Below are 13,705 nucleotides of genomic sequence, written 5' to 3'. Positions count from 1 at the left end.
TTTCTATGTACTGGAAGATGTAAGTCTGGGCTCACGGAAATCATTCCCTTGATATGCACCTCAGCTGTCTGGGGCTGGTCTCCTGCACTTTTCTTTAGTGCTTACAGCAGGGAGTGACTGCAGCTTAATGACTGCCAGATACCAAGCATCATTCTCTTCCTAAGCACACTCAAGGCTCAGAATTTCACATTTGGAGGGTCAAAACTGCTGATGACTGTGACATCCTTGTTTATTGATATGGCAAGAAATTCCACATCTCAAGTTGAATCATATGTATACATGAGACAGACCCAGGAAAACTGAGTAGCTCACCAAAATGGCCAATAGCTTCACCTTAAATAGCATCTTCAGCTAAAGACAAAAGATGTTGGGGGTAGTGGTTTGGGACTTTAGAGAGAAGGAAATGGAAATGGGAAAGCAAAAGTTTGGTGAATAAATGTTTGCAGGGCTGTGCAGAGACAAAGATCTTTAGGGCCACGATAGACTCTGATCTCTAGGCCCTGCTCAGTCACTCCCACCACACACAGGCCCATAATCTTTGCAGATATTCCTGGTGATAGCTCTCTTCTAAACAGCCCCTCTATCTAAATTATTTTAGACAGATAGGGTGAAGATCAAAGATTCTTCCTGGGTTTTGGTTGCCTTGCTGATTTCCAGGTTGAAATAATCCACATGCTGAAGAGACATTTTTGGGGTGGCAAATTTTATTTCCATACAAAAAAACAAAAGAGAAGTAAGTAAGCAAGAAAGAGAAATGAAACATGAAACAAAGGAGGGTGTTAGGAGAAAGATATAGAGAAATAAAGAAGAAGAAAAAGGGAGGACTTTAGAATACTGTACTTAGTCACTCAGTCATGTCTGCCTGGTTGCAACCCCATGGACTGTAGCCCAACAGGCTCCTCTGTCCATTGGGATTCTCCAGGCAAGAATACCATGACCTCCTCCAGGGGTTCTTCCCAACCCGGGGAGCAAACCCAGGTCTCCTACATTGCAGGCAAATTCTTTACCAGCTGAGCTACCAGGGAAACCCCTTTTAGAATATAAGTAAGGGGCAAATAGGAGATTTGTTGGAGAGAGGTAAGGGGAGATTCACATCTTACTCTTCTAACAATGAAAAAAATTGTGGAAGTGTAAACTTAAAAAGTATTCACAACCTAAAAGTTGAGAGTATTACCGAGCCCAAGTTCACTCTACTCACGCCTTACAATAGGCTAATAAATCTGAGAGACAAAGTGTTGAGGCAAGGAATATGACTTTACTCAGAGAGCTGGCTGACCAAGAAGATGGCTGAATAACATCTCAAAATAACCATCATGTCAGGGTCTGGATACCAGGTTATTTTATGGATCAGAGATGGGGGGAGGTGAGGAAACAAAAGTAAAAAGAAAAAAATTGATATTTGTCGGTATCTCTTAGAATAGCAAGCCTCATGCAGAGGGATGTGTTAGTTTCACTTCTTTAAGTCATTTACTGGGTGATGTGATGAGATATTTCCTGTGATATCAATAAACAAAGATGCCACAGCTCTCTGCAGTTCTGGCCGCCAAATATGAATTTCTCAATCATGATGGTAAGCAGCAGGGGAGGGGTGCCATTTCCCACACAAAGAACAGGAATGTCATAGCCCTTCACAGATGAGAGGAGTCAGGCTCTCTCCCTGTGAGCCAAACAAAGGCACCCTAGCCCAAGAGGCAGGCAGGCAGGGCTCCCTGAGGCAGGCCATTATGTATGCCTGTAATAACAAAAGCAGTGAAAGGAGAGTTAAAGTCACAGAAACAGATCCTGTATGGCGTCAAAATTAACCGTGGTTACAAGAGTTATGTTTTATTCAGTGGGAACTTTTAGAACTTAAGCCAGGAAGAGAGAATCTCAAATAACCCCAAGAGAACTGCTCCAAGGAGGCAAGGGGGAGCCAGGTGGTATAAAAACTTTGCAACAAACAGCATGTAGCCTTTGAATATCAAAAGATTTTTTTTTTTTTTTGGTAAATTAAAGAAAACCAGATATCACAGGTTAAGGAATTTAGCACTTTTCTATGTATGGGAAGATGCAAGAGTCTGGTTTCACTGAAATCATTTCTTTGATATGCACCTCAACTATCTGGGGCCAGTATCCCGTGTTTTCCTATCCTGAGTTCCTTCTGGGCTCAGCTTAGGGAGTGGCTGCAGTCTGAGGGCTACTAGAAGGAGGGAGTTCTCCCCTTCCTGAGTTCCCTCAGGGCTCAGCAGCTCACCATTCTGTGATGGCTGCGATTGCTGATTACTGTGGCATCCTTTGCTTACTGTTATGGCAGGAAATCTTCCATTTCTCAGAAGTTATAACATACGGAATTTCTAAGACAATTTTGCTTTAATGAGAACCAGAAAGAATGAAGATGGAAAATTTTATATGGAGCCAAAATCCAAATGCCATTGTATAGCATTTAAAGAAGTCAATCCTATATTTTTTCCCCCGGCCTCACATTTAAACTGAGACTCCTGAACATTCTGGAAGATTTATGTGCAATGAGTGAAATGTACCAGTTAAAAGAAAGTTAGCAGGAACTTTCTAAAAGTATAATTGACATTCAGGAAAATTCACCTTTTGGTGTACATTTCTATGAGTTTTGACACATACATATAATCATGTGGCCACAACACAATGAGGGTACACCCCAACATACACACATGCTCTCTGTAAATATTTCTTTTCTCTCTCCTCATCATTTGGCAACCAATGATTTGTTTTCTTTTTTGATGCTCTTGCTTTTGAAGAATGCCTACAAAGTCAGGCATTTTTCACCAGCTTATTTGCATTTGAAATTCATGTATATTGTACTGTATATCAATAATGTAGACTTAATAAGGAGAGACATTATTCACAAGGACTTTCACAATAAGGAACACCCTCTGAAAAACATTCTCATTTTTAAGTAAGGAAAGAAGGGGAACAAAACACTTCGTGGGGAAGGGAGAGCGAGGTGGAAGAGCAGGTGGCATTTCCAAAGTCACACTTCTCAATTGTTTTCTGGCGACATGAGGTCATGATCACATATGAGTTGGGAAGCATCTCACTCTTTTCTTTAGTGCCTTTTTACATTTTCAGGCAATCCAGAGTTCTGTTGGTCTTTGGGGAGGAGAAAGTCTCAGTAAAATTGACAGAGCCAAAGCAAAAAAATAAATTATCAATTGTGAGCATGGGGTTAAGTTTTTCTTTTTTTTTTTTTTAGTACAAAGAGGTCTTTATTTACCTTTTTTCCCAGCTGAAGGATATTTGAATTGTTGCCAGGTTTTGGTGACAATACTTAAAGTTATTATAAATTTTCATGTATAGGTTTGTGTGTAAATGGAAATTTCCATTCCTCTTGCATGGATACCCAGAGATGGCATTGCTAGGGCATATGGTGAGGTTATGTTTGCCTCACCTCACTGCCAAGCTGTTTTCCAAAGTGGCTGTACTGTTGCATTTTCAATAGTTTATGAGAATTCCATTTGTATCATTTCTTCACCATTATTTAGATTTGTTGTTTTATTTGCCACTCTGATACACATCTTGTGGCAGCTCACTGTATTTTTGTCCCTAGTGACTGGTTGGAGCTTTCCAGGTGGCTCAGGGGTATAAAGAATCCCCCTGCCAAGCAGAACATGTAGGTTTGATCCCTGGGTTGGGAAGATCCCCTGGAGAAGGAAATGAAAAACCATTCCAGAATTCTTGTTTGGGAAATCCCATGGACATAGGAGCCAACTCCTATAGACAGAAAAGCCTGGCAGGTTACGGTCCATGGAGTCACAAAACAGTCAGACAAGGTTTAGAAGCTAAACAACAACAACTGGTTGTGTTGGTTTCTTGATTCATGGGAGCCAGCAGGAGTGATAGGAGCTGCCTATGGGCATGCGAGTCCACAGTCCCTAGGGTGAAAGGTGGCCTGGGTTACCAGGAGCCTTCCAGGAGCCTAATGTCACAGGAATCACTTGGCTCCCTGGAGCTGGCAGGCACTGGGGAGAGGGGGGCCTCAGTTAGTGAGTCTGCAGGCTGTCACCCAGGGCTGCAGGAGTCAGACTGATGTGAGGCTAGAGCAGGTAGACCTGGAATCTGTAGTGAAGTCAAACGCTGCTTTACTCTCCTTTCCCACAGGGAGAGGGTCTCTGTCTGTGCTGGACTGCTGAGTCCTGAGGGCAGGGTTTGGGGGGCCTTGTCCCCAGGAGTTCACCAGGAGCCAGGGGACACAGGAGCCCCACCTGGAGCTGCTGGAATTGGCAGGTGCAGCGGGGAGACAGGAGCCTGGCTCCTAGGAGCCCACAGGAAGCCCAGGCTGGATGCTGTCTGAGGCTGCATTGTCTGCTGGGATTGCTGCAGTGCAAGGAGCTGGGGTGAGGCAGGGGTGGGTGTGCCTGGAATCCTTGGCTCTGGGGAAGGTATATTCACGTGCAGATAATTTTCAAATTAATATTTCTACTGGGAGGTGAATGGATACCACATCTAGAAACACTTTAACTTCTTTCTAATCTCTATATGTCTTTTATTTTTCTTGCATGTTTGGCACTGATAGTCAAACCTCTAGTAAAATGTTCAATTGGATTGGTGAGAACAGACATCCTTGCCTTGTTCCTGACCTTTAGAGGAAGGCATTCACTTTTTCACCATTAAGTATCATTTTAGCTGTGCTATTTCTATGAAAAGTGAAAGTTCAATTCATAATATGTTGGGCTTTGTTGTTTTGGATGACTCTTACATTTCCCCACATTTTATGTCTATGCATGCATGCTAAATCACTTCAGTCATGTCCAACTCTGGGCGACCCTATGGACAGCAGCCCACCATCCTCCTCTGTCCACGGGATTCTCTAGGCAAGAATACTGGAGTGGATTGCCATTTCCTTCTCCTTTTATGTCTGTATCGATGGTCATATCCTTTCTCTTCTCTTCTTCTGTTAATATGATGAATTATATTGATTAGTTCTCTAATGCGCCTCTTAGAACTTCTAACCAAATTTGTTATTTATGGAGGTAAATTTGGATTGTGTGTATGTTTTGTTTTCATTCTGGTTTCTAGTCTGTCTGTTTCTTACTCTCTTATTAGCTCTTCTTACAATAACTGGAAGACTCTCCAGGGGAAAAATACTGTTTCTCTTATCTCTGGGTTGCTTTTCAGCCGTGGCCATCTCTCCTGGATGTGGACCTTTTGTGAGGGATTTTGGCAATAGGGGAGGTGAGGTACAGCTGATTTTACATGTGGATTCTGTGATACATTTAAGTTTTTCTTTCTAATGCTTCCATGAGATTGAGATTATGACATTTCCATTTACAGGTAAAGATTTCCAAAAGAAATGCCTAGCAATTGTATCTCCTGTTACACCTGCCAAGCTTTACTGCTGCATCGTGATTATCTTTGTGCTTATAGCTCTAAATGTGGTGTTACTTTTCACTTCTGTGGCAGGTGAGTTACCTGTTCTCCAAGCCATACCATGCTCTTTGCACATTCACATTGTAAATAAATATTTATTGAGCTCCATTATGTGCCAGGGTGTGTGAAATGCTTGAGGTATATCAGTGAACAAAACACAAAAAATTCCGTGTCCCAGGGAACTCCTATTCTATTAATAGCAGGAAGATGCAGATATTATAATATAGAGTAACAGATTGAGATGAATATAAGTGTCCAGGGAAAGCCTCCTTGAGAAGATGATTTTCAGCAAACTTGAAGGAGATGAAGGAGCCGCTGGGCATGTGGGGAACGCATTCCAGATGGCAGGAACAAGTAGAATGAAAGGAGAAATCTCCTGGCAGATTTGGTGAACAGCACCGAGGCTTCTACAGTTGAAGCAAAGTGAGAATGAGGAAGAGTAATGGGCTAGGGGTCAGGGAGGTCACAGCCTAGTGAGTCAGGTAAGGACTTTGGCTTTTAATCTGAGTGCAGTGGGGGGTATCAGGAAGAGGGAAATTGTAGGAGAGGAATGCCATGATCTGAATTTCATTGTAGAATAAAACCATTGTGACTGTTATATCGAGAACAGACTGTTGGAAGAAAAGTTACACTTTGGGAACATCTACTAGGGTAAACTTATAGAAATCCACACCAGAGCGGACCATAGCTTGGCCCTGGGGGTAACAGTGGAGGTGGGACCTGGTGTCAGAATCTATCTTGAAAGTTGAACCAACAGTATTTCCTGTCATATTAGATAAGGGAGGAAAAAGTGAGGTTAGGAAGCAAAAGCATGTATTCTTCCCACAGCCTATACTCTGATATCTTGCTGGTTGGTTTCAGAGCATCTCACAAGGGCCCAAATATTTTTATACATATTTAACAGAAATACATATAAAATAGCATTTCCAGAAACACTGGAAATACTACATTGTATTTTTGGTACTAAAATCAATAGTTGAACTATGCCATGTTTTGTCTACTGGAGGGTTTTATACCCCTAAGAGATGTATCATAGTAAAATCTAGGAAAGGTAAGGAGTTTGCCTTACTTATGTCAGGAGTAAGAAGGACTGATATTAAGGAAGATGTGGGGAAAGGGAAATCTGTATGATGCTAGGAAAGAATACTACAGAAATTAAATGCTACAGAAATTGATTTCCTTAAAACCATTAGTGTCCATGGACCCCTGGGAAGTGAGATGCACAGATTCTCTGCTCGAAGATCAGTGGATTGATGGCTTTTGTGCCTGAGATAAGACTGTTAGTGATGACTCTGGGAGGCAACAATCAAATACAATATGTACTTCAAGACTGACCTCAGAGGTAAAAAGTCACCATATAAAATATATATATATATATATATATATATATTCATATATTAGTTTTCACAGAACATTCTTTCCAAGACAAACTCTCAAGCTAATAAAATCATTTAGGAAAATCAACTACCACTAGCTTGCACTCTGCAAGTGACCACAGATCTCAATATTGCATTCTCCAAGAAACCAGAAAGAGAAAATAGAGCTTGGAAAAGTCTGCCGTTTCGGAAAGCAGTAAAATACAATCACATTTCCACACAGTGAGTAGCAGTTGGTGTTTTATAAGTGGTTAAAGCTGGTAGCATTTCAAGAGGCATTAGAAATATCAGTTGGAAGTGCATTACAGCTCAGCAATTCTGCATATAACCCAGAGTTGGGTGGCATCCATAGAGAGTGTTTAGTACATAGACAAGCACCTGAGAATGTGACTCTGGAAGCAAAATAATATGAAATTATGTACCGAATGGTGCCAAAATACATATAAAATAAAACTGCATTCTGATAAACAAATGTATTGCGCATGGAAGACATTTCTGACAATCTGTCTGCCTGTGGAAAGTAGGTCCTGTAGAGCTTTTAAGAAAAACAAAATGCTATTTGCAGAGCCATAAAGTACAAGAGTCTAGTTTATATTTGGCCATGTTTTTCTTCAAACTCTTCATTTTGGAATTTAGTCTTGCTGTACTTACATATATGAATACCTGTGTGTGTATATGTATATACATACATAATTTAAAAAAAAAGAAAAGAAAAGACCAACCTCAGGATGGTGAGTGGAATAATAGGTAAAAGGCATAAGAAAATTTATTTATTATGTTCACTGTGTCTGTCCAACTTTTAGTGAGCAGCAGAGAGCTGGTTCCACAAATCTATATGTAATGAATGGTGCCAACATACATATAAAGAAAAACTATTCTTTGGGAAAAACAGATGAGTTTGGACTTGGAAGACATTTCTAATAATCTCTCTACCTATAGAAAGTAGCCCCTGTTCAGGTTTTGAGAAAAGCAAAATGCTGTTAGCCAAGGCCATAGAAGTACAAGAGTCTAGTTGTTCTTTGGCATGCTTTTCTTCAAACCCCTCATTTTGGAATTTAGTTATACTGTACCTACATATACATGCACACACATGTATATATGTATATATTAATACATACATATGTTAAAAAAGACAGACCTCAGGATGGTAAGTGGAAAATAGATAAAAGGGATGAGAAAATTTATTTGTTATGCTTTACTATGTCTGTTCAACTTTTAGTGAGGAGCAGAAAGCCAGACTCACACGTTCTGTATGTCCCCTGCCCAAAAGAATGGATTGGATTTGGGCGTAAGTGTTTTTATTTTTCTGAAGACTCGAAGAATTGGACATTCAGTCAGACATTTTGTACTTCACGTGAAGCTGTTCTTGCTCAGTTTGAAACCGAGGAGGAGCTGGTAAGAAATATTTTTGGATCATGTTCTTTGTTGAATACTTAGCCCCTGATAAGGATGTAGGCTGCACAGGGTGACAGCTGAAAAAAGAGGAAGAATCCCATTCCAGGCAGGCTTGGGGGCTTGGAGTGCATGTTAGTGCCTGATATTTCCTGGGTATGTTCTCTACCTGGAACCCTGTGAGACAATTTAGACACATTCTCTCATGTAATCCTCATGGTTAACCTTCAAATTAGATATATTGTTCCCATTGTAAAAAGAAGTCTGGTAATCATGCAATTTATCACCCAAAGTGGGACATTTTGGGGAGTGAAAGTGACAATATTATGCAGGAAGTGACAGTATTATGTTGGCACCACAGGCAGAACCTGGGACTTTCCCAGTCAAATTGGGATGTGTGATCACTTTAATGTAATTTAGGATCAGAGACACTTGAGTGACTTAAGCTGAGAACTAGGGACTAGTCTTCTCCCTTCAGTGTCTAAGCTTCTCAGTCTTACCAGCTGTCATCCAAGGAGAGAAGGCTGGGGGGAAGAGGACTCAAGGGTAAAATGAAGGAGACATGTGTTTTTGCTTTCTGTGTTTTATAATAGAACTTTCTCAAAAGATACAAAGACCCTTTTGACCATTGGATTGGCCTTAGCAGAGAATCATCACATCATGCTTGGAAGTGGACAGACAACTCTACATATAATATGTCGTAAGTTTCTAGAGTGCCTTTTGTTCTATTTATATGTGGTTATGGGTGAGAGATGTATTTATGGCAATGTAAATTTAATATCATGGAAAGTTTGCTGTACTGTGAGGTATAAAATAGAAATCCTTTGTATGCTCTTCTGTTTACTATCTGTGCCTTTGGGAAAACTTTACATATCATGTTTTTAGTTGAAATCCTTAGCATGATGACGACATTGGACATAGTTCTTCCGCTTTCACCCACTGACTTAAACTGTGCTGAAATCCGTATTTAGAATGTAGAGAGAACAGCTGAGGTACTCTGGGATCCTACAGTCTTGGAAAGCCACTGAAGAATTAGTATCCACAGACCCTCAGTTCACTCTGCCAGCTGCTCTATTCATTCCTAAAAGGAAGATCATCAGAGAACCAGGGGGCATCCCTCCTGTGATAATTTATCCCTGGAAGGAACTTAGTAACACATCTTGGGTTGTGAACACTTCAGTGGGAATGTTTTAAATGTAACCATTACTTTGGAGCCTAGAGAATATAAGGGGCAATCACTTCCCTCAATCAAAGCTAAGCCTGTTTAAGAATTTGCTAGTAAGCACATATGTTTATTTTCACCCATGTATGAACCAGGTCAGAAGAACACTGAAAATCATGTTCCCTGAAAGCTAATTAAAATAATCAGTAAAAGATAAAAAATAAGAATAGAAAAGAGTTTTGTCTGAGCTAAGTTGAGAACTAGCCCAGAAGCCCACTTCCCAAATTGACTCTGAGAAACTGCTTCAGAGAAACAGGGTTTCTGGCCTTGTCTTATGTCTTGTCAGAATTGAAAACATTAAACAAGTCAGGGTTACATTCCTTCAAGGTTTCGCTTAAAAAAAAAAAAGAATAGACCAGCAAGTACACAGTGGGTCGACACGGCATTTTCACCTGGGAAGGGAATCTTACCATCGAAGGAGGACCAGCGTTGGTATCTCAAGAAGAGGGACATTTAAATTTTCTTTTTAATTTGGAAATTCTTTACTTCTGGTCAGTGTGCCCTTTTGTTTAATAATTAAAGTAGATGTACAGTGGATGTTTAATATGACACAAACAGACTATTTTATACCATAAAATTCAAGTTAAGTCATGTATAACCAGAATGACTTACCAATATTTCAATATGTGACCATTTCTTTTATCACCACCCATGGCAGCAGTTCACTTGGCTGCAACAGTGAGCCCTAGTTAAATACCTAGTCAACAACATAACTGAATTTGGGATGGATGATGATAATCTTCCAATATTCCAGCAGGGACTTTGAGAATATAAAAGCAACTGAATACAGAAATCATCTATATTTACTCAGAAGCCTTATGAACAACAGATTTTCATTTTTCTCTTGTCCACATTAAAAATACCTGGAGTCGGGGGTACTGAAGATTATAGAGGAGGAATGAATGGAGATGTCCAGGCTATGCTTTTTTAATATTTTCGTGTTTGGTTTTAGGTTTGGCATGACAGGAGATGGGGAACGTGGCTACCTGAATGACCTTGGAGTTAGCAGTGCCAGAAGTTATACAGAAAGAAAATGGATTTGCAGCAAACAAATAACATCTCCATGTCCTTAAATTCTTCAAGTCCTTTTTAGGGATCACACACCATCCCTAAGAGATGCATTAAAAATTGTTTTATAAATGTTTCATAAAATTTTTTTATAAATGTTTATATATACATTATAAACAGTTGCCCTATTGCTTGCTCTGCCAAAAATATCAGGAATATTTATTGATAGTGTTTGTTAACCCCACAGAAGCAAGCTATACTTGCATGAGATAGAAATTTGGAAGAGATTCTAAATTAAGTAGGTGTTAAATAATATGAGTTGATATTTATGTCTTGAACCCATAAATATGAAAGAATTCCCTTTTTTCCATACAAACAGCATTTTATTTGCACACATGGGACCACAATAATGACTATGATAGCTAAAACCATGCACAATTATTTTAATAACCAATGAGAAATGTTACAATTGGTTAACACATTCAAAATTCCCTGAGTGTCTGTTCCAAATGTACATGGTCACTTTTTTTGGACTTTCCTGGTGGCACAGTGGATAACAATCTGCCTGCCAATACAGCAGACACAGGTTCCAGCTCTGGTCCAGGAAGATTCTGTACCCCACACAGCAGCGAGGCTCCTGTGCCACTACTACTGAGCCCGCTCTCTAGAGCCCACGAGCCACAACTATGAGCCCGAGAGCTACAGCTACTGAAGCCCCACGCCTAGAACCTGTGCTCACTGCAGGAGATATCACCGCAATGAGAAATCCACACACTGCAGTCATGGTCCAGTGCAGCCAAAACTTAATAATTAATTAAGTAAATTAAGAAAACATATATATAGAGAAAATTTTAATGCTACTAAGACAAGGCACTTCCATGGTGGAAGTCCAATAATAATAATAATAAATTATCCATTTACCACAATAAGTAGGAAACGAAAGAAATCATAAAATGGGGCAGGGGTGGGGAGAAGCAAGCAAACAAACTAGATTTTACAAGCTGAAATGAATATCAAAGATCCCACATGCTGCAACTAAGATCTGGGGCAGCCAAAAAATTTCAAAAGTTACGAAGACTAATCTTTATTTCAGACTCCATATTTTAAGGCATTAGAAATACTGTAAACGTGCCTTTTATGCTTTAATTCTCAGTGTTTCTGTTTTATTTATTTTTTTCTTTTTTTTTCCGTTAATTTTTGTTAGTTGGAGGCTAATTACTTTACAATATTCTAGTGGTTTTTGTCATACATTGACATGAATCAGCCATGGATTTACATGTATTCCCCATTATTACAGTGTGCTAAGTAAATATTATATCTGTAAACAAATACCAATCTGTTTTTTACACTATTGGATTTTAAAAATCCTGCTCTCACCCCATTTAAATCAAAAATAGTGAATTGCCTCCTCTCATTACCCGTGTGATACTCAGTCTCACAAATGTTTATGTATGGTTGAGGTTTAGAAACAGAATGTTTTAGATATTTACAGTATGAGCAGCACTGTACTAATGAGTCCAGAAATGGACTAAGTAGCAATTTATAATGCATCTTCTGTCTTTATGTATTGGGTTGTCCAGTGAATAAGATCTTACAGAATAGAAAATCCAAATGACATTCTTGGCCAACCCAGGGCTTCCATTTCTCCCATCTCAGTGGTGTGCTTCCCAGTTTCTTCTTTTTTTGTTTTTGATTTTGATCTACCACCATATTCCAATAAACATTGTGTTAATTTCAGGAGTGCAGCAGGGTGAATCCGCTGGACATGTACATGTATCCACGCTTTTTTAGATTCTTTCCCTACAGGAATTGATGCAGTATAGAGTTTCCCTGGGCAATGCATTATTCCTGACCAATTATCTATTTTACAGAGAGTGCTGTGTGTCTGTCAGTCTCAGTCTTCCAATTTATCCCTCCACACCCCTTTACACCCCTTTACCACCTGGTAACTCTAAGTTTGATTTCTACATCTATGACTCTATTTCAGTTTTGTAGATAAGTTTTTTAGATGCCATGTATAAGCGATATCGTATGTTTGCCATCAATTTCTCCTTGTAATTTAATTTAATTTTGAAGATATTTAGTTTTGTATCTATTTATATATATTATATATTTATATTATATATAATATATATACTTTTATATACTTTAAATTATGTATTTGATGCTTTTTGTCTTAGAGTCCCTTTTACCTCAGGTTTTGTAAGATGAATGAATTATGTCTAGTTCACTTCCGTGTCCTCAGAGACTAGTACAGCGTCTCAAGTACAGAATGTTCTAAACATCCCTGTGAATATATAATGTCTTCCTCACTTTGAGGTGTTGCCCTGTTTGCCTGGTTTCTGCTAATTTTGTGATAAAGAAAGATAAATTTTCACAGAAATCTGGAAAGTAAAATAAAGCAATCAGTAAAATTTATATTGGTAAACTTGGTGTGATTAACTTACAAATGATGTTTGAGTCAAACTGTGACCCTAACTGACTTAGTATTCTTTTACAAGCTAGCTTCATTAACATAAATTAGGAGAACAGCATATGAGTAAAACATACTGGTTTGTCAAGTTGGTTCTGAGTCTTAGGCAGAACCCACTTGAAGACAGAGTCTAGGGTAAATACATAGTACATTAACATAGCTGAAGACAAACATTTCCATAAGAACAATGCATTGGTTAGCTCAAAGTTTGAGAAAAGTTAAATTCAGGTGGAGCCAGGTGTCATCATGGCATCTTTTTAAGAGATTTTAAGAGAAACCTCCTTTTAAATTGATACAGAGAAGGGGAAGAAATCTAACACTTGTTTGTTTCTTCCTGCCTCTTTAGAGAGAGAGAAAAAATGTCTGACACTTACAGCCTATTTCCTCTCTTTGGAGACCCCTGGCCTTCCTGCTTGTTACCCTCTCAATGTGACCTTTATAAATTACCTCAAAGCAGAGGTACTTCACATGAAAAAGAAATAGATCACCAGTTTCACTGGCTAGTTTAAAGATTCAAATGAGGTAACAGATGAAAGTCTCTTGTTACTCTATTTGACTCCATAAATATTTAATACATAGTTTTCTTTCCATCATAGCTCTATGGAAATGAAAGTAAAAATAGAGGCAATAACATTTTGTTATTTTTTTGTAATGGGTGTTAGATTAGCATCTAATTTGTGTATATGTGTGTGTGTGTGTTTAACTGTTCAAGTATCATTTGTTGAAAAGACTACTTTCTCTCCATAGTATTTGTTGTAGCCATGCGTTCCGGGAAACAAACGCACTCAGAAGTAGTAAAAGTGAAGTCGCTCAGTCGTGTCCGACTCTGTGACCCCATGGACTGTAGCCTAC

General features: G+C 39.1%; 1 protein-coding gene across 5 annotated transcripts in view; it reads left to right on the top strand.

Annotated features, from left to right (window-relative positions):
- The window catches only part of LOC122423220 (C-type lectin domain family 2 member D11-like), a 28,982-nt gene extending 16,184 nt beyond the window's left edge, over positions 1 to 12,798 (top strand). For 4 of the 5 annotated variants that reach the window (XM_043439988.1, XM_043439986.1, XM_043439989.1 and 1 more), the window contains 4 exons: positions 5,287 to 5,415; positions 7,978 to 8,153; positions 8,744 to 8,850; positions 10,325 to 12,798. In XM_043439988.1, the coding sequence (XP_043295923.1) occupies positions 5,287 to 5,415; positions 7,978 to 8,153; positions 8,744 to 8,850; positions 10,325 to 10,445 (533 nt within the window). In that variant the 3' untranslated portion in view covers positions 10,446 to 12,798. Of the gene's footprint in view, positions 1 to 4,374; positions 5,188 to 5,286; positions 5,416 to 7,977; positions 8,154 to 8,743; positions 8,851 to 10,324 lie in introns of those variants that run through there. The other variant, XM_043439984.1, reaches the window with a different exon arrangement.
- Positions 12,799 to 13,705: the final 907 nt, after the last annotated feature.

This window comes from Cervus canadensis, chromosome 21, assembly GCF_019320065.1.
Source record: "Cervus canadensis isolate Bull #8, Minnesota chromosome 21, ASM1932006v1, whole genome shotgun sequence".
Classification (NCBI taxonomy): Eukaryota; Metazoa; Chordata; class Mammalia; order Artiodactyla; family Cervidae; genus Cervus; species Cervus canadensis.
The sequence above is the reverse complement of the archived record's forward strand: the minus strand, read 5'-3'. Positions and strand labels throughout refer to the sequence as shown.